The sequence below is a fragment of the Parus major genome, chromosome 15 (assembly GCF_001522545.3).
Source record: "Parus major isolate Abel chromosome 15, Parus_major1.1, whole genome shotgun sequence".
Taxonomy (NCBI): Eukaryota; Metazoa; Chordata; class Aves; order Passeriformes; family Paridae; genus Parus; species Parus major.
In genome coordinates, this window is record NC_031784.1 from 2273871 (window position 1) to 2293945 (window position 20075).

The window sequence follows — 20075 nt, forward strand, 5'->3', positions numbered from 1 at the left end:
AGACAAGCCGTGTGCTCGGCTCAGTGGAATGCCTGTGCATTTCTTACAGCACCCACCAGTTCAAAAACATTAATACAAAAGTTTATTTTCTCTAAAGAACAATTCAACACACATCTGAACTGCATTAGGAACCAAACTACAGAGAGCTGCTGGCAGCAGTCACAGGCACAAGGTGGCAACACCACAGCTTGTTCTGGGAATGCTGTGAGCTGCCATAAGGGTAGGTCACACACACCCAGGACAAGGCACGGTCACCTATCGGTGCTTATCATCATCTCTTTGCTTCTTGCTGTCCCTGTCCCTGCTCCGGTCTCTATCCCTGTCCTTCCTGTCTCTGTCCTTCCTTTCCCTCCCCCTGCTCCTCTCCTCTTTGGAGTCCCTCTCTCTCTCACTGTCACCCCAAGCCCACGACCTCTCCCTTTCTGGCCAGCGTTTGTCCCTGCTCCTCTCATGGTCCCGGTCCTTTGTTCTCCAGTCCCTTGTTCCCTCACGAGACCAGTTTCTTTTCTCTGATGATCCTTCTCCATAGAAATCATTTTTCATGTTTGGCAAATTGATGGGCTTTCGGAAAGGTCTGTCCCGTCCTCCGAACCGCAGCTGCCCGGATTCTTTTTTGCCTCCAAACCCACCCCCAAGCCTCCGGGGAATCCATCCTTTGAGAGTTCTTTCCAGTTCAAAGTCTACAAAGATCTCATGTTGGTCGATGACCAGCCTGTTGGCATCCCTGTGGGCCTTCAGGAGCGCGCGCTCCTCTTTGTACTCAATAAACGCGTACCCCTTGGAAAATCCCGTGACCAGGTCTCGAACCAGACGGATCTTTCTGATGTCTCCATAGCGGGAAAAAACCTCCTTTAACTTCTCTTCTGTGGTCTGAAGATTGAGCCTCGCCACGAAGAGGGTGAGGTGAGGATCTCCCGTGATGCCCTTGTTGGGTACATACCGTGCCAGCATTGCCCGCCATATGGCCCGGTCGTGGGGCTCCTCGTCCGTGCCATCGATGCTGCCAGCCTTGAGGGGATCGTACTCCTTCGCTATGGGGGCCCAGTCAGCCATTGTCTGGTGGGGGAGAACACACACGGCACAGGCTCACAGCCAGAAGCGCTTCCAGCACCACTGCACTGCGTGCTCATCCAAAAATCCCCCAAAGTGAGACACACGAAAATGAACCGGCCGTGTCGCTGTTGGTTGAGTCCACGTGCCGGGACAGAGCCGTGTCGTGGAGCCGGATCCTCCCCTGGCCTACCCCGGTCTGAGGGGCCCCGGCCTTCCCCTGCGAGCCCGGCCCGGCCCGAGGAGGCCCCTCAGCCCCGCTCCCGCCGCCGCCTGTCCCCTCAGCCGCCCGGTGCGGCTCTCCCGGCGGGCAGGGGCCGATTCGCCGGGCCGAAGGAGCCGCAGCCGCTCCCACCGGGGCTCATTTCAGGCCCGGAGCCCGCCAGTCCCCACGCCTTGCTCCCGGAGCCGCCGAGGCGGACGTGGCGCTGCGGAAAGGCCGACGCGTTCACCCGCTTCGGTGCTGGTTCCCGGGGCTGCCGGAGAGCCTCCCGTCTCTTACCGGCAGCGGAGAGCAGGCGGTGTCTCCTCAGGGGAAGGGGCCGGGCGGGAAGCGGCGCGGGGCCGCGGCCGCCGCCATGGGAGCGCCGGGGGCGGGAGGGGCCGCTCCGCCCGCGGCCCCGCCGGCAGCGCCGCCCGGGCCGGCTGGGAGGGAGCGCCGGAGTGCGGCGGGCATGGAGCAGGGCCGGGACGGGGAGGAGGAGCTGGAGGAGGAGGAGGAGGAGGATGAGGAGGAGGATGGCGGCCCGGAGAGCGCTCTGGAGAAGAGCCCGTTCCAGCTGACAGCCGCGGATGTCTACGACATCTCCTCCGTGGTGGGCCGGGACCTGCTGCAGCTCCGCGCCGGGCCGCAGCTGCCCGCCGCCCGCGCCCGGCTGCAGTTCAGGATCGTCAGGGTGCTGGAGATGCTGGAGGCGCTGGTGAGCGAGAGCAGCGTGGCCGAGGAGCAGCTCCGGCGGGAGCGGGACAGCCTCCGGCGGGAGCTGGAGCAGCTGCGGGCGGCGGCCCACGGGAGGGCCCCGCAGGTGGGTGCGGGACACGGCCGGGCACAGGGGACACGGTCCGGCACAGGGGACACGGTCCGGCACAGGGGACACACACGGGACACGGGTCCCTTCCACCACGCGCGGGTCGCGAGCGCACCCAGAACCACACCGGATGGGCCGGCCGATGTTTGTGGTCTCTTTTGTTTGAGCAGGACGAGCCTCACAAAGTCACTTCCCGTCTTTGGCCATGAAAGCCTTGAGGCGCGTTCCTTCGAGGTGGTTACGGGTCGCAGCGCTGTGGATTCCTCGCTGCAGTTTCACTGCAGTGACTGACCCAGCAAAGTTGTGCAGACACGCACAGAGTTCAGAGTACAAACCCACCGTGTTCAGCTCTTGCACAGCACCGGCACCATAGAGACAACTGTATGCAAACACTGATGTGAGGGAAATGTATGTCTTGATTACTACAAAGGTTTTAGAATTTTAGTGTGGCATTAGATGGCTCAGCCTCCCTCATCATCTGAGAACAATCTGATAACAGCATCTTCTTGACATCTAAATTGCAAACTCTTTGGGACAGAGACTTTGCTTTTAACTGTGGTCAGAGCCTGTCACAGTTGTGGCCTATGCTTGGCTGGGGAACACAGTCATTAAGGGAATACAAAAATATGAAGAACTATTATTAACTGCTTGGAAAAAGAAATAAATCAGGATAGTGATAAATTCGTACTAGTTCTAAAAATTCCATATTTATAAAATCCAGATATTTTACTCTCTGAATGCTGAGTTTTTTGAGAGGTTACAAGATCCTCTGCTGTTAATTTTACAGCCCAGTCTTGGACCAGATCAAATGGTGATAGACCTCACAGACCCCAACCGGCCCCGGTTCACTTTACAAGAGCTCCGAGATGTATTGCAGGAGAGGAACCAGCTGAAAGCGCAGCTTCTGGTGGTGCAAGAGGAGCTACAGTGCTATAAAAGGTAAAGCTTGAAGTCAGCAGAGAACAAACACTACTAATAACAAGTGCTTCATGTCTGGGAAGCTTCTCAGGTGAGAGTCTTGCAGGTTTGGGCCCCTAGGTCAGGATAGGCACTGTCCAGGCATGTAAGTGACCAAAGAAAAATGGGGGAGCAATGAAGTCTCTATGCAACATGATTTAAAAACCAAACTCCCTTTTCCTCTGCACAGTTCTCAGCCTGTTCCCATAATTGTCCCACTCTCAGCCTACGCACAGTTAACTCCCACTCCACATCCAGGCTGGATTCTCGTGCACAGGACTTAATCTGTGCAGTCACAGTAGTTGCACACACTCTGTGTCTAAAGCCACACTACATACCAAAGAGCACAGGGGGTTTCCAGCTCAGCTTTAGTTGAAGTTTCCTTCCTCCTGCAGCACGATGCTGGTTGTTCTCTGCTCCTTCACTCCCACGGGGGTATGGCACTGATCTAGAAACAGAATATTGAGCTCTTTCATCGTTCATGATAAACTGTGGGGTTTTTAAGACTGCCAACAGAGGCCCTTGAACTGTGCAAAGAGATGATTTCAGAGAAGGGTTTGTTTTTTGTTCTAGGGAGAGTCAGTGTGAGTCAAAGGGTGGGATGTGGGAAGGGTCTTGATCTTGGTGCTACAAATTAATTCACCCCAACTTCTGCACCCTCTCATCAGGCTGGGTTATAAACTCTTTGGGTCAAGAAATTCCTTCTTAATGTAGAGACAAAATATCTGAGCACATTAGATTTCAGTTGGGATATCTCAGCAGCACCCTCCTGGATACAGGGAACCTGCCCTTTGCCTTGTCTGTAACAGGCAGGTTAAGCCAAGAAGTTATACTTAAATCCAAGAATTTACAAACTACCCCAGAACACTTCCCCAGCTCAGCTGGATGCTTTGCTGAGCAGCAGTGGAATGGCCTCTTGCTTTATTTCCAGCTGTTACACAGTTTAGTACAGGCCAAGTTAAAAATGTAACAGTAGGAATAGTTTCAGATTTTTAATGATTTGAGTCACAGTGCTATGCAACAAGAGCAGGGCAGGGCTGCTTTCCAGGTCCAGTAATTTGTGAGGTTATCTCCTCATACAGTGTTACAGCATAAGCCAAAACCCATTTTCCCTCTAAACAGTCACATAAAATCCTAATTGTAATTGTAGTAAAGAGTAATTATGCAGAAGAAGATAAATATATGTTCTAAAATGCCTTGTACACATTGGAAATAAGCACTGTATAACACAAGGTAACAAACATCTCAGAGACTGGCTCCAAGTGACTGGTGGTGTTTGGGGGCTGCATTTTTCATCATGGTTTCTGGGTAGAAATTACCATGTGGGTGTTGAAACTCTGCAGTGTCACCCAACAGCTCTTTGTGTCATTTGTCCAAGAGGAGAGTCTGCCTCAGAATTACCCCGTGATGGTGTCACACCAGTTTTTAAGTGCTCTGTGTTTTTATTTCTGAATCCAGTTGAGTGTTGCTTGGCTACTCTTTGCCTGCAGCTACTGCAGTCACAGGCTTTGATCCACTGAGCTCTCCGAAGGACTGAGGTCAGCTCAGGACACGCTGTGAAAACACTGAGTGTGCAGGCTGGGAAAATCTAACCCCTTTCCAGGCAGGGAAAACACCCTTTGGTCAAACTGAAACTGCTGCCTGGAGTAGGCGGTTATAACTTCTGGAGTGTAGAAACACTGAAGTAGGATGGCAAAATCTACAGCTGAGGCAAAGCCTTTCTTCTCTCCTCTGTAGGGTGGAAAGAGGAACAGGCACCTGCCTTGCAGGGGAGTTGGGAATCTCCCATCTGTTCCCAGGCCTGGTGTGAGCCTGGGTGGCTGCGCTGGAGGTACCACACATCCACCCCTGCAGAAGTTCACCATTTGTGTCCACACCCTCCTTTTATCCTTGGATTTTTGCACAAATCCAAGTGTGATTACACTTCCCTTTCACCCTCATTATGATTTGCCATTTTTTCTCTGTGGAGAAGTCAGTTTGTTACTTTTTTAGTGGTCTCATTAAAGCATAACCCTGGCACCATTACACTGCTGTATTTAGGGATAATAATTCATTATTTTCAGTTCACAAGGAAGAGAGGCTGGGCTGCCATCCCTGTCCTGTGAACATTCATTCACCCATGTCCCAGCTGCCCTGTGAGTGGTCTAACTGTCACATTCTGCACAAACCCACAAAAAAAATAAACAAAACCATTTCCTTTGCCAGTGGGATCATCTCACAGAAAAAGGACCAAACTGAAGAACTGGAAAAAGAAGTCAGTGGCAGAAGTGCTGGCACTAGCAAGGACAGTGAAGAGAAGACAATCATCAAACGTCTGTAAGTTTGTCTGCAGATTTTGGGGCAGAATTTGTAAGAATATGACCCACTGCGTGCAGAGAAGCCAGGGATGGATGCTGAACTTTAGCCCAGTTGGCTGGATATTGTTTTCTGGTCTCCATGTAAAGTTAAAAACCTGATAAAGCAATCTCTTCCTGGGGAAAAAGCACTGCACAGGAAAGCAACCTCCACCCAGGCAAGCAGGGAGTCACTTTTTTCCTAGGAAAAACAAGCATTCCTGAGCAAAATGATTCAATACTTGCCTCCCCTGCCAGCCCCTCAGGGCTGTGCTGTGGGAGCACCCTGGCTGGCCCCAGGCTTTGTTTACATTGTACACAAAACCCACAGCTCAGGGTCTGTCCCTAAAGTCTCCCAAAATAGCACACTGACAGGGCCAGCCCCCTGCCTGTTCCTTGTTTCCCAGTTGTACATTATTGTTTCCTTTCTGCTATTGATTTTTTCCCTTTTATTTTAGGTTTTCTTTTAAACATGGAAAATGAGCATCCTCAAGGACTTAACTGCTGCTGGTGAGAATGGCACTGATGAGCCTCAGAGGCGTTGGGAAAGACAATGATTGGAAGCAGCAGCATCACTCCTGCTGTAGAGAATGAGCAATCTCATTAACATCATGTTGTATAATATTCTTTCAGAATAGATTTTACTCTGCTTTTTCAGAAACTGTTTCAGAAACAATTTTTGTATTTCTTACTGTCAGACATTACCCACATGTAGAAAATAAAATGTTTATACAAAGCTGGGGTTTATTCTTATTAAGAGAGCCTGTGATGATCTGTACTACAGCATACTGACCCTGTCCAGCTATCAAAACATTCAACACAAATTATTTCAGAAGATGAAGTTAAGAGAGACATACCATTCACAAGTGGTTGGTTGGGGGTGAGATGAACGGAGAAAAGCACAGCAAAGGAAGAAAAGCAATTGGGCTCTGCACACATGAAGGACTGAGGTGCAGGCAGTGCTCAGACTGGAACAGATGCACCAAACATTTCATTTCTGACTGCTGAAAGTCTCCTGTGGTAGGCAGCTGTGTTTTGCATAAGCTCTGTTCTTTCAATCACCTGCCACAAGCTGTGTATTGGCCCCAGTAATGAGATTTAGCACCAGTGGAAGCATATAGGGCAAACAGAGGAGTGGGAAAAGAAGCTTGAAAGACACCAATTAGGTTCTCTATTTAGAAAGGTAGAATATCCAGAGCAGAGAAGTCTGAAGAGACATAAAAGAAGCAGTGACAGGTATCAAACTGTGATCTTACTCTCTTCAGAAATAAAAGCAGGCTCTGAAGTCTTTTGATTCCCTCTCCTACACTGGCAGCATGAAAAATATAGGACACTTCACACATCTGCTCAGCTGCACAATGTGAATGTGGCTCAGCAGAAGGCAGAGCTGCAACCTCTCTTCTGAGGTCAGGAACAACTGTCTGTTAGCAAGGCCACACCACAGATGGCTGACCTGAGCCAGCTGGTTCAGCCAGGGCACAGAACCACTGATGTCCTTTTGCCATCTTCAAAATATCAATAAGCCTTGGCCATGCCCTCATTGTGTATTTTCTAGAGCATGGCAGCAGGGAAGGCAGTTACTGCATTGCTTGAGCACAGGCTTTGTGCACAGAAAAATTAAACAAAGAAACAAACAATCAGTGGCAGCCAGGATGTGCCTCTGAGCTCAAGAGAGATGCTTACATGTGACCTGAATTCCATCCTCTTCCATGGTTTATCCAGGGATGCATTTTCCAATCTCCTTTAAAAAAAGCGGTTTAGCTCCCAACCCAAGGGTATCTTTCCCTGACACCTTGTTAGGAGATAAAGCCTTCCTGTGAGGCACAGAGGAAGAAAAAACATCCAAATGACACATTCCTGTGAGAATTACATTGAGATTGAGCTATAGATCTCTATAGGTGTTCCTAGAAAAGTAAAGGATATTTATGCAGTGCAACATGAGCTTTATTTCCATCCTCCAACGCAGTGCTACTCAATTACCAGTCAAGCTTTCAGAGAAGACATTTTCTTTTTATGTAAAACAGGGAGATCCTTCCCCTTTCTTGTTTACAAAAGTGATGCTGAAGTACAGAGGTTTTAAGCTATTCAACCTGATAGAGAACAAGTAAATGTTTAAATAAAATAAATCAAAAAAATTAATTCCAATTTTGACTTAAGGGAAGTGCTCTAGTTTAACAGGACATGTACACATTACTGAGGTCTCTGTTACTGAGACCAGAAAAAAAATCTGTGCCAACTCAGACAAGTTGACCAACAAGGCTTACCTGAAATTCAGTACATGTAACAGGTCTCCAGTTAATTCTTCAGAAATGGGAAAATAACCAGGCTTGCTCTGATGAGTTTGCCTTGTATGAAGCAGTAAATAATACAAAGCATTTAATAGCTAATGATTTTCACAGCTTTCTTTCAAAATGCTCATGAACTGCAATGGAGACAGGTAGTATAGCAGCCGTTTCATCAATAATAAATATATTCTTTATTTTACAGAGACATTGTCTTCAAGTTTTTAATTTAAAAAATACATCACTAAGCCACCTCTCTTGCTGCTGGAGCACACAACCAGGATGTTGTTGCTATCTGACCTATCACATAGGCAAGCATAAGATTGTCTAGAGGGCATTCAGCTGGAACAGCAGCAGCCTTCAAGACATGAGGAATAGAAGACATTAACAGAGCCACAGATCCCTTGCTGACATCTTCCAGCAGCAAGCGTGGCTGATGGCTCACAGCCATTTTCATCTACACACATGCCAAGCCTGCCTTGGCAAAAATTCCAACTGGTAAGAATTCATCTTTAACATAAAGGACCTGCATTGTTATTGCCTGCCTATATCCCAGATTTGGCTCTCCAACAGTAACGTTCCGAACATCCACGAGATGCCAAGCGCTCGACTCCCCTGTGAGACAGTGGGACCAGACCGTGCTGGACAGACCTACAGGACCAGGCAATAAGGAATCTACTTTCTTCACTGCATGAACTCCATCATTACAGTTTGAAGCTGCATATGAAGATGACTCCTATTTTCGGAACCACTATGCTCTACTTCAAGCATTCACAGTAAATAAATAGCTTCTGATGTGGCTAATTAGCATAGGAAGGTAATATAAAATTTTTTGGAGAGAGCTTTAACTTCTTTAAAATCCTCTGGGAGACACCTCCAAGAATCAGCCATCAACTATAAAAAAGGTACCTTCTCAAAGTTTAGAAAACAAGTAAATGTCAAACATTGATTCTCATTGTGAAGTTCTGTCTTCACATCTGTAATCAGTATCAACCCAGTCTATCAAGATTCATCCTCATTTGGCTGGGAGTCACTTCTCCAAAGGAAACAGCCAATCCAACCATCCTTTTCCCTCAGTGCCAGTGCATTTGAAGTTCACTGCCAACAGAATGTATGACACAGGAGAAACTGGATTCCTACCACAAATTATTTGAGAATGACAGTAGCATCCATCTCAGAGAAGCCTGTCAGCACTGGGCTGTGAAAAGCAGTCTGACAGACAGTCAAGCCACTGAATGACCAAGCCAGAGTACAGCAGTACTTCTGTCATAAAGCCAAGTTCAGCACCCCAAAGAGGAGCGTGAGATTTCCTTGCAAAAGCAGAAGCACAACCCCAGTGATTAAGTTTCTGTGCAAGTCTTTCACTACTCAAGTGGCACTGGTCACTATGCAGAAGCATTCAAATTTTAAGGAGGGTTTTCCTTTTATGATATAAAAGTTTTGGCAATCTAAGATCAATTATTCAAGCCTGCCTGGAAAACTGTAATAGGTATTTAAATACTGCAAAGCAAAAAGGCAGTTTTTAAGGAGCTTGGAAGACCATAAGCCATCCACTAAGAAAGCTGAGAAAAGTGAGGGCAGGAAAACAAAATTCACTGACTCCTTGTAGAACACTCAGTCCAAAAATAAAAACCCCAAAACAAGGAAGATGAATTAGTGTTTCAGCCATGGGTGAGCTTCTATGGAAGCTTTGCTTCTGTCTCCATAGTCGTACAACAGTTCTTCACCTGCCTTAATGTCCCTGGAAGCTATGAGGATGAGATGAGGCACACCATCGATGTCGTGGAGCTTGGTCTGACAATTGCCACACTTGCTGTGATTAATGAGCCTTCCCAGACGATTCGTTTCTTTCGTAGCATCGACACTGAAAGAGCAAGAACAGAAGGTGGGATTGCACCTGGGACAGGGGCACGTTTGTGGACAAAGCCCAAAGTGCAAATCAGACAAAGGAGGAATCCACACAAGTCTTGAAAAATTAAGGAGAAACAGAACATTATCATGTTACATCACAGAACAATCATGGTTAAATAGATAGCCACAATATGGCAAGGCAGGGAAACTGAAACAACTTTGGGAGATTTTTAAGTTAGCACAAAAACCCAGAAATCAAAACCTTTGGACTGTTTGAGCTGCCTGTTTCCAGGAATAGCAGAATCTAGATGTGAAACAAATTATAAAGCTTGAACTGAAGTGGGTGTCAGAGACTGGAGAAGCAAGGGCACCCAGTCAAAGTCAGAGTCTGTCCTTCCTTGCTTTCCAAACCAGCTCCTCGCAACTCAGATAAAGGAGTTCATTTTACAAGAGGATAAATTTAGGCAGAAGACCACTGCAGAACTACAAGCCTCATCCAAGTAGACAGAACAGGGCTTTGAGTCACCTACCATTCCTCATAGCCCAGACATATAGGAGGCTCTCAGACCATGGATCAATGCTCCAGAAGATTTCATAATTCACAGTATCCATTAAAAACAAAAAAAAATTCCATGAAAACAAGAAAAGAATCAGCAGCATTCAAAGCCTGTTGATGGAAACCTGAGCTTACCAGTAGGTTTTGCTGAGGTACTGGAAATAGTACATGTAGCAGCCTGTGGATGGGTCTTGAGCATACACAGCCTCTCGTTTCTTGGCATCAGTGATCTCGATGAGATCCCCGTGATATTCAACCACAAATTCTCCTCGATTAAAATGTTTAGTAGCAATTACTCCTCTCCCTTTGCCATCGATGTAATCAATCTGTTGAGTTGAAAAGAAAATACTTTCTCATTTCCCGGCTGATTTACATCATTGCAGATACGCTGATTACTAGGAAATTATAAAAGGGAATTTGTGTGTACTGCAGACAAAAGCTGCAGAATGAAGCAGATAGAAGCACAATGTTTGGCACTGTGGAAAAAATGCAGGATGAGTTTGGGACACACTCTCAGTTACTGGGTAGTTGGACACAGTGTCTTCCAATCACAGAACTTAGGAGTGCATTTCTGTGAAGACCTTAAAGCCCCCTCAGTATTTATAACTGAGACTGCACATACACATCCTTCAGAGATCAACACTGCTCACTCAAAAGGAAGGACTGTGTGTTCCAGTTTTCCTGCAGTTTCATCAGAGAATCACAGGGTCCCAAGACTGAATTCTGGTACTCTCTGTTTACACAGATTAACATCAAGATACTGTAAAATAAACAGTACATGACTACTTGGGTTGGCACTGCAGTTACCTTCATTCCTTCTTCTTTCCCACTTGTAATCAGCTCATCTATTTTCCTCCTTTCCTCAGTCTGCAGAATAAACAAGAACAAACAAAACCACAATGTTGTTGATAGCTTTTGTAGCTATTATTCTAGAGCTGGAAGGAAATAACCAACCAGTGACACTCATTGTTCCAAAACATCTCATATTTCCAGCAAACTGGATGGAAGAGAGAGATTTCTGCCCCCCAAAATACATAAACAGCTAGATCCTAAACTGGACCAGCATTTCCAAATTTTAAGCATGTTCTTAACAATACTTCAATTACAATTACTCCATTTGAAATGGAAACCATTTACAGATAGTTACACACTTCCCCAAATTTTCAGCTAATCAGACATGCTATAAGTAATGTCATTTTAACAAGAAGCACTACCTCCAATTCAGATTTGCTCTTCCTGGAACTTCTTCTAACTGGGTAATAATCTGTCACTTTTCGGTTTGGTGCTCTCCCTTGTGTTCTAAGGAGTGAGAAAGAGAACACAACGTATTTCAGACTACTTGTTAAGTTACACCTCCAGAGCAAAGTTACGTGCAAGAAATTTTTATTTGAGCTTGGTAAGTTGAAAAGTGATCCACATGAATCAGTGTTTTTTATCCTTGCTCTTAGCTTAAAACCACAGCTGCATCCCCTTTTCGTCCCCACACTATTTCCATTACTCCAGTACTAATTCTTGAACAATAAAAGTGAGATGTCGTTGGAAATCAACTGAAGGTCACATTACAAGTCTGGGGCCCCCTGTGTGCCTTGCCAGAAGGCACTCGAAAATTTAGGTCATGAAAACTGCTTGGCAAGGAATTCATTAATGTTAGGTCACATTACTCTGATACCATGAGAAAGGGTATCAGCTCAGCCAGGAAACCTCCAACTGCTCTGTTTCTGACAAGACACATTCTCATTTGTCCACAGGAAAGTAGGTCTTAATGGCTCATTAACTTTTTTTGACCAGAAAATACTTCACTTGTGATAGAACAATAGAGCACCCTAAACTTGCTTTCAAGACAAACAAGTCCTCTGCAAAGTAAGGTACTTGGATGCTATTTTAGGGTTTTTAAAAGGTGATATCTTGAGAAAATAAAGAGCTGTATTTTCACAATTCCACCAGTCACTTACTTTTTCCTTGGTCCTCGTTTTGCTTTAACCATCTTCTTCTGAGCTGGCTTTGCATTGGCCTCCTCAGCACAGTCTGCAGGCAGGGGAGTCTTCTGGGTTTCCACAGCTTCTTGATTTTGATCAAAAGAGGGCACTGAAGGATTGCACCCACCTTCCTTATCCTTCTGGTCTTCTGGTTTCACAGCACCTTCAACTATTTTGCCACCATTCTTTTTTCCTGGTGACAAGGAAACTGAGTAAGGCTCTGAACTTAGGGCCAACTATACCTAAGTGCTTTAAATTAATTGCAGTGGTTCATAGTTCTGCCAACTGAGAGAAAAAGGATAGCAATGACCCTGCACTGCTCAGCTCAGCAACTGCAGATGTTGGTACCAAGTGACCAATGCCACCCAGGCTAAATCCATGGGAGCTAAAGGGCTGGCAATTACAAGAAATCCACACTCCCCACAACCAATATTTACTTGTCTTTTTACATCCTACCCCAATACAACCACATCCTCATCTTTAGACAGGAGGTAGGTGAGCGTGTTTTAAAGCCAAATAACATTTTTATGTAGAGTAAATCATCAGGTTTAGCAGTCCCATCTGCTGAGACAGATGTTTCAGTCTCACTGGAGAAAAGAAGCACAGCTGCAAGGCCTCAGCAGTGGGACAAGCTAAAGCCATCTTCACTTCCTTGTCAAAACTGGGGAGCCAAATTAGGAACTAAAGGCTCCAAGTCTCCAGAAAGCCTGTTACTCCCTGCGTCAAATGGGACTTAAAATACCTGCTTGCTAAAAGTGTTTGCATCACAGTGCTTTGACAAATTACCAAGGCTGTTAAATGCACCTTTAAACACAAAGCCAGATGGATCTTCTTGCCCTTCATAAACTTACTGAACATTCCCATTTCTAGTTACTACACAGAAACACCTATGAAGCCAAGCACTGAGCATCCACAATTTGGGCTTTTATTTCTGGATGAAAATATTAGAATTGGGGGTGATGGGGGCACATTCACCAAGATAAGCAATCCAAAGCTCAATCTTACCAGCTCCTTTCCTGTAGGTTTCCTTTAGTGTTTTGCCCTGACATTTCACCTCGTGATACATGACAGAGTTTTCTTCTTGAAGTGGGGGGCGAGCACCAGGAGCTTTGTTGGGATTCAGGTAGCTGTAGATTTTGGATTGACCAATAAACACATTCTCCTAAAACAGACCCACACAAAAAAATCAGTTCAGCAGAGATTCCAGGAACCTCAGGTTGGCATCCACAACAGTCTGCAGCAATCAGGGCTGACAGGTGATTGTGCTGCTGCAAATTATACTGTTTGAGGCATCACCCTCACTGAGGTTGTGATTTTTAAGTAAAAAACATAACAGTGTTGAGCACTCTGAGAACTTAACTAATGCAAGCTCTCAGTCCAAGAGAGCTTTCACATAAAATGTGGCAGGATGGGGTAGTCATAGCTAACTCCAGCCTCCACCCTTGTGCTTCACAGAATGAACTTTGGTGCTAAAAAAACCACAAACCCCAAGCCTGAGCTCCTCGGGAGGAGGGCGGTCTCAAAGAGCACATGCCAAAAAAAATATGAATAACGCAGCAAAAATTGTCCAGGCCCAGTACAGAACGCTCACAGCCAAAAAGGTATGAGCTACCCAGCTACTCTCAGGAGGTGCCAAATATTGCTGCAGTAAATTATCTGCTCAACTAAGCAGCACAGGAATCAGTTTTACAGCCTACCTTGAGTGACACCTCTCAGCAAAGCATAGGAGATAAACAGTGCTATCCTTTTAACCATTATATTATACAAAAATAAAGTGTAAAAGTTGTTTATGGCAGAAAAGCCCATTAAAGAGGGCAAAGCCCAGTCAGGAAAATGGCAAAACCCTTTGGCATGGCCAGACACCACAGAGCCTGGGGTTTGTTCACAGGCTCAGGCTCCAACAAGTGAGCAGAGTCAAATTTAGCAAAGATTAGTGGAGTCCTGTCACCTTTGCTTTTACAGTCTCCTGCCACCTGGCTATGTTTGCCTGTGCAGGGTACGTCAGGCACACGGATCCCAACCGTGAAATCTCAGAGTCTGGACAAACAGATGCAACTTGGGCAGAATGAGTTTTTCTTGGCTATAGTTTGACTCAACCAAAAGCAATTTGCAGACATTGCAAGCCAGTTAAAACAACAAAAATATTCATCCATTTTTGTAGAAAAGCAAGGAACAAAGGGTCCCAGTAGTTAAAAAAAAAAAAAAAAAGATAGCTCAAATATAGCTCACTAAACAAATACCTCAGTATTTCAGTCACAGACAATGAAAAAGCAAACGAAGTACACAATAGAACAGATAGGATAATTTTAATTATTAACGTAGTCATGAATAACAAACTTCCTATGTACATAATTCACACAAAATCAGACCAGTTAAAGGCTCAAATCCTAGTCCACAAATAAACTTTACTAAAGATTGTGATTATGATGGAACAGCCTGAAAAAAAGCAAATCAGACAGACACTCCCTGACCTCCAACATTTCTGAAAGGCCTATGAAAGGGTAAACTTGCTTATTAAAAAAACAGGGCTTCAAAACATGAAACGCTATGAAAACACTCCGTTTTAACAACTGCAAGCAAAGAACCCTGAGCTTCAAAGTCCTCAAGATTTAGTAAGAAGTTTAAATACAGGCATTTGTGGAGAAAGCCCAAAGCAGTGAACTGCAGTCCACCTGCCAGCTGAGCCTTCAGCCTTTGAATACACCATGAGCAGGAAACGAACAACTATTTTTCCAGCATAGCTTCCTCCCTTCATTCCCAGCTCCCTGCCTGCTGCGCTCTTGGCGCAACCGAGACGCCGCTGCCACGTCTTTGTCTGTGCCAGCCTTGAGACCCCGGAGAGTAGAGATTTTCTCAGCACAGCAAAACACACGAAAGGCTGCTGAGGGGCTCCGGGGTTTGATGCAATAGACACAATTATTTCCATTCGGAGTTAAATGCAAAGAGACAAGCAGCCTCCGGTGAGCTGCCTGTGACAGAACTACAGGACGGGGAAGATGGCAGGGAGGGAATGCCGAGCCTAGGGCCTGTCTGCGGTAGGGCACAGGGAAGCAAGGAAAGAGTCGGACGGTACTTAGAAGTTAACCATTTCTGAATGATTTGCGGGGCTCCCGAAGGCCCGGGCCCCGCAGCTCCCCGGGGCAGCCCGCACGCCGGCTCGCCCGCACCGGGGGGAAGCGGAGGGCACAGCAGACCCCGGGAGCCGCCCGTCCCGCTCCGCCCGCCCAGGCCCGGGCACTGCTTACCCCGCCGGCCCGGGGGCGGCCAGGGCCCTTCCTCTCGGCGCTCTCGGGACTTGCCTTCTCCACGCCGCCCGCCCTGGTCTTGGGCATGTTCTTCCCTAGGAGCAACGGGGGAAGATCGGCGCCTGAGCCATGTCCGGCGCTGCCGCCCGCGGTCATCGCCCGGCCGCCGCGGCCTGCGCCATGTTTAAAGGGCTGGATGCGGCAGGGCGAGCCGCGGCGGCCCAGCCCCTTCCCGGCGAGCTGCGCACACCGCGCGGGGGAGGAGTCCCGCCTGCCCCGGCTCCCCGCACCTCCCAGGAGGAGCTTCCGCGCCGCGGAGATGGCCCGCGCCGCGCGGGCCCAGCCCCGCCGGCCCCGCCGCGCCCCGGCCCCGCTCCGCTCGTGCCCGCTCCGCCCCGCGCACCTCCGGCCATGGCGGCGGCGGCGGCGGCCCCGCGCCCCGGAGCCCCCGCGCCGGGCGGCCCCGACTGTCCCCGCGGAGTCCCCGCCGCCGCCAACCGCTCCGCAGGGCGACGCCGCGTTACCCTTGGCAACCCCATTGGTTTAATCTTCTGCCAATTATCGCGTTCAGGCCTCTGATTGGCGCAAGGGGCTATAATCCGCCCTCTCCCTGTCACACCGCGGTGGCCGCGGCTCCCGGGAACATGGTTTAAATGTGTGTTCGCTGGGCGCTGATTGGCCCGTGCCGAGGGCAGGCAGCGCTCTGATTGGCTGCCCGGCAGGGACTGCCCCTCCCGCGGCCGGGCCGCGCCACGTGGGTGGGAGCGCGTGGGAGCGGGACCCTCCGGTGCTGCCCCCGCCCCGTCCGCTCTGCCGGTGCACCGGCACCTCCCGGCAACGCCGCCTCCCTCCTGCACCTCTCCGCAGGGCACACGGCTGCCATGCAGCCGGCACTGGAGACTCCTAATCCTGGCGGGATTGTAAAACTCTGCTGTGCGAAATTATTAGGCTGCTTTACGCAATATTTAGCTTAGATCTCCCTGGTTGAAATGTATGTGCATTAGTTCCATCTTCCAAGCTTGCCTGGAGAGAAGATAATACTCAAGCATTGCACTAAAGTATCAAAGACCTTGTGTAAATCCCCATTCTATAACGAGGGCAGCTAAAATATTACAAAGCCAAATGACATAGCCGTCATTATCACCAGGAGAGCTGGAACTGCCTTCAACATCCATTCCCTGGTCAGAAGCTGCCAACAGGACTAGTACATACCCTTTGAAATCAGGAAAGTACAGTGGCAAAGAGTAACACAGCAATGAGCCAAAAGCACACAGGGATCGGGATCTGGATGGATGCCAAGTTGATTCCATCATGGAAGTCAGGAAATTGCCACACAGGACTTTGGTGCTCCATGATAAGCAGAACACTTACATTGAGCAACAGCGCTTGACTCTTGTTTCTTATCTGTGTCACCCCTCCTGCAGCAAGGCCTACCTGAGTGTGCTCAGGGCATGGGGTGGTGGCACTTGCGCTGACCCAAGCGCTATCGCCACGGGGGTGGCTTCCCACCCAAGACTTATCTGTAGCCACAGGCTGCTGCTTGTCTCTTGGGCATTCCCACAGTGATATAAACAGCCGGTTTGGTGATACAGCTGAAAATCATCCTTTCCCTTTAGAACAGAAAAAAAACCCAAAAAAACCCTTCTCCTCTTAATCAAGAACTTGGAGCCTTGTCCTTTCCAAGCTGTCCCAGAGCAGCTGGGGGCTCACAGGACAGGAATTCAGTGTGACTGCAGAGGAGTCTCAGAAGACATCACAGTGTTCCAGTCCACCCCCTCCTCTTCTTGTTTTAACTCTGCATTCAGGCACTTTGGGAGAAGACAGAACAAACCCAGCTCTGCATGGGCACTGTCATTTGTTACGTCTGGGTCTTCGATCACCAGGTACATTAATTTTACAGACAGGCAACCAAAACGCACTGGGTATTTTCCTGTAAACTCCTAACTGCAGCCAGCTGATGTCCTCTGGGTATCATGTCCATGAACATCCATGTCCTTGGTGTTCTTCCATCAAGGCAGGTACTCCAAGCTCTCTGCAAAAGCAGCAGAGCAGACACTGCTCTGATTTTTCCACCCCAGTTCGCACTGTACTTATCACACAGCTGGGATGAAACTGGGGAAAAAAAAATCTTCATAAATTACTAAGATGATTTCTTTCTTGCAATAATAGAGAACACTCCTCCTAATGTCTTGGGAAAGCTCTGGAAACGCCCTCAACTGTGGTTTTGCTCAGCTGTTAGGGGTTGTATATTTTAAATAATTATTTTGTATATGTATATTAAACAAAGCAACCGAATTGGCATCGAAGCCGTGCGGGCCACCAGTAGAGGGCAAAGGAAGCCAAGCAATTCTCTTCCCCAGAGCAACAAAGAAAACAACGTCATCTCTAACTGGCCGCTGCTCCCGGCGCGGTGGGATCACACCGTGAATTAGCAAAACATGTTGGCTTTACCCCTCAGCTGGCGGCGACCGAAAGCCAGAGATGAAGTTCAAATGTTAAGGGCTCCAGCCCAAAAGAGTGAGGCTGGAGCCGCCCGTGTCTGTGACTCAGGACACACGGATCCCGTAATCCAGAGAGAGCAGCGCGACTCCCGCTAGAGCCAGCGCTAAAACCCAGTGACCTAAATATTCTCTCCCGTAGTGCCGCATGAGCAGCTCCCGGGAGCACCACGTTTTACTGCGGAAATGTGAAATTGTTTTGTGGGGGAAGGGATGGAAGAACGAGCGAGGCGTTGATTTGCTCAGAAAGAGAAGAAAATCTTCAAGGTAAATCACTTCGGTCTAGACGAACACTTCATCCAGTTTAAAACAAATCTTATTTTATCTTTGAATTCATGGTTTCATTTTCTGTCGAATATACCAAGGAGATGCTTGTTAAATATTTCCACCTGAGAGCAAGTTCTCACACAGCACCTGTCATATTTGCAATTTGCAAAATATATGACACCATTTACACAAATTTCTCGTTCACAAGATGAAATCCCTACAATTTGTGCTTCAGCCACTAGAAATCAAGCAAAAACAATCCCTGGGGATAACTGCTGAGTATTACATTAAGCAATATCATTTTATAAAGTCACAGAATAAAATGCCAGTAGGTGCTAACTGCATTTCATGGATTATAAAATATAATTACATTCAGAAATGTATCTGCCAAAGATTAAAAAAAATAATAAAATAAAAAATCTCTGACTAGAAAGTGCAGTGAGATCAGTGAATTACATGCAAAATTCTATGGAAACAGTCCTGCAGACAAATGTGTGTGTGTTAATTCCACGCCAATGGAAAGCAGCATTTCCACCAGTGGGATTACTCACCTATTCCAGTCGAGGATGATCACAAACGCTGACAGGTAACTCCCTTTTCAACTCAAGACATCGAAACCCTCCCTTTCTTGTCACGATTGTATAAAGGTGCTGAGATTTAAAGTTCGATTTAGCACGTGTGAGCTGTACTTCATCATGCCTTCATTTCAAGTGTGCAGAGGGCAATAATCAAGACAAAAGCTGTCATTTAAATTGTTCTTCTGGTCTCTGGCCACATTTCTGTCGTCTTTTTCTCCATCTGAAGCATCACTGATTAATCTGAATTACTCAAGTCAGTTTAATTAACGTTGCTTTGTCTTTAAATAGTTTAGCCTTAATCTGTCTAATCCTTTACTGGTTGTATTAATCCCTGTTAAATTTGCCTAATGATAAAATAAGCAAACTTGCACAAGATCGAATGAGTAGTACTGAACATTTGAAAGAATTTCATGATTGCTCACACTTCATCTATGTCTGACTCAATTCTGTGTGAAAGTTCTTACAAATTTTCATGTTCTTACACAACTGGAAAAGCATTTTATTGGAAGATTGTCTCTTTTAATAAGTCTTCTGTCTGGGGGCCTCCAGCGCTAAAAATATGTCTCCAAATGTGAAACTATCATGAGTGGTCTCCAGATTTTCACTCACTTTTTGCAGCAGCAAGTTTCACATTAGCAGCTTGTAAAACACTAGCAAATGAAAACTCATCTGCCGGGCACATCCCCAGGGCGGCATTCCCAGGGAGGGCAGCAGGGATGTTTCCCCGCATTCTCCTGGGGGAGTTCCTGTGCAGGAACACCGCAGAGTCCCGGCTCTGTGAGGGGGCGGAGGTGGCGGCGTCCTCAGGGCGCGGTGGCACCGGCCGCACCGGGGTGCTCGGAGCCGCCAACCGTGGAGGGACGGGACGGGCCCAGAGGGCCAACTGAAGTGAGACGTATTCACGCACATCACGGGCGGGGATGAGCTGGGATATCACCGTTTCCCCTCACGCCGACAGCCCCCGGGGCCCGACCCCGCGCCCGGGCCGGTCCCGCCGCTCCGCGGCCGCTCCCGCCAACGCCGCCTCAGGCGGGGGCGCGCGCACGGCGCCTTCCCCACCCCCTCCCGCCCCGTGATGCAGCGAGAAACGCGAGACCTCGCGAGAGCTCCGCCGCGCTGCCGCGTTCTCGCCGGCAGCCGCCATCTTGCGGAGCCTCGGTCACGTGACCGCTCGCAGCCGTTCGCCTCCGCCTTCCCCTCCCCCCACCCTACCGGGAACCGGGCCCGGATCGCCAAGGCTCGACTGCGGCCGCTGCCCTGAGGCGGGGGCCGCCCGCAGGGACGTCGCTTATTTGAAGGATGGTGGATACACCGGGATTTTTTTGGGGGAGGGAACGGGGAACTTGCTGTTTTCCCGTTGCTGCGGGCAGGGAAAAACCGAGACGCGGCATGTCACGTGACGGGGGGGCGAGCGAGGAACGCGCGCCAGGGCCCGGCGGCGGCGGTGGCGGCGG

General features: G+C 48.1%; 3 protein-coding genes and 2 long non-coding RNA genes across 10 annotated transcripts; 2 read left to right on the forward strand and 3 right to left on the reverse strand.

Moving 5' to 3' along the window:
- Positions 1-59: 59 nt before the first annotated feature.
- SNRNP35 (small nuclear ribonucleoprotein U11/U12 subunit 35) lies at positions 60-3463 on the reverse strand. Of its 2 annotated transcripts, none has more exons than XM_033518223.1 (2): positions 3374-3463; positions 60-1056 (listed from the first exon to the last, which is right to left on the reverse strand). In XM_033518223.1, exon 2 carries the CDS (start codon positions 1051-1053, stop codon positions 256-258), a length of 798 nt encoding a protein of 265 aa, XP_033374114.1. In that variant the 5' UTR covers positions 1054-1056; positions 3374-3463; the 3' UTR covers positions 60-255. The 2 variants fall into 2 exon arrangements, with proteins under 2 accessions (XP_033374114.1, XP_015499367.1); XM_015643881.2 differs by lacking the exon at positions 3374-3463 and adding an exon at positions 1553-1702.
- Positions 1708-5936, forward strand: RILPL2 (Rab interacting lysosomal protein like 2). 2 transcript variants are annotated; one of them, XM_015643884.3, is made up of 4 exons: positions 1708-2075; positions 2866-3017; positions 5241-5351; positions 5827-5936. In XM_015643884.3, exons 1-4 carry the CDS (start codon positions 1725-1727, stop codon positions 5849-5851), a joined length of 639 nt encoding a protein of 212 aa, XP_015499370.1. In that variant the 5' UTR covers positions 1708-1724; the 3' UTR covers positions 5852-5936. The 2 variants fall into 2 exon arrangements, with proteins under 2 accessions (XP_015499370.1, XP_015499371.1); XM_015643885.3 differs by having other exon boundaries at positions 1708-1970.
- Positions 2767-15518, reverse strand: KMT5A (lysine methyltransferase 5A). Of its 4 annotated transcripts, none has more exons than XR_004499606.1 (9): positions 15279-15505; positions 13039-13195; positions 12010-12226; positions 11272-11356; positions 10865-10924; positions 10193-10383; positions 9382-9514; positions 3374-3483; positions 2767-3008 (listed from the first exon to the last, which is right to left on the reverse strand). XR_004499606.1 is itself a non-coding variant. In XM_015643880.3 (7 exons), exons 1-7 carry the CDS (start codon positions 15432-15434, stop codon positions 9304-9306), a joined length of 1077 nt encoding a protein of 358 aa, XP_015499366.1. In that variant the 5' UTR covers positions 15435-15518; the 3' UTR covers positions 7295-9303. The 4 variants fall into 4 exon arrangements, 1 of the variants encoding a protein (XP_015499366.1); XR_004499605.1 differs by lacking the exons at positions 2767-3008; positions 3374-3483 and adding exons at positions 3940-5949; positions 7052-7182 and having other exon boundaries at positions 9378-9514; positions 15279-15506; XR_004499607.1 differs by lacking the exons at positions 2767-3008; positions 3374-3483 and adding an exon at positions 10032-10109 and having other exon boundaries at positions 9401-9514; positions 15279-15507.
- Positions 15519-16086: 568 nt separating this feature from the next.
- On the forward strand, positions 16087-19044 carry LOC117245203. The gene is made up of 2 exons (XR_004499611.1): positions 16087-17161; positions 17566-19044. It is a non-coding gene; the product is annotated as an uncharacterized LOC117245203 (long non-coding RNA).
- On the reverse strand, positions 16858-19636 carry LOC117245204. The gene is made up of 2 exons (XR_004499612.1): positions 18595-19636; positions 16858-18124 (listed from the first exon to the last, which is right to left on the reverse strand). It is a non-coding gene; the product is annotated as an uncharacterized LOC117245204 (long non-coding RNA).
- Positions 19637-20075: the final 439 nt, after the last annotated feature.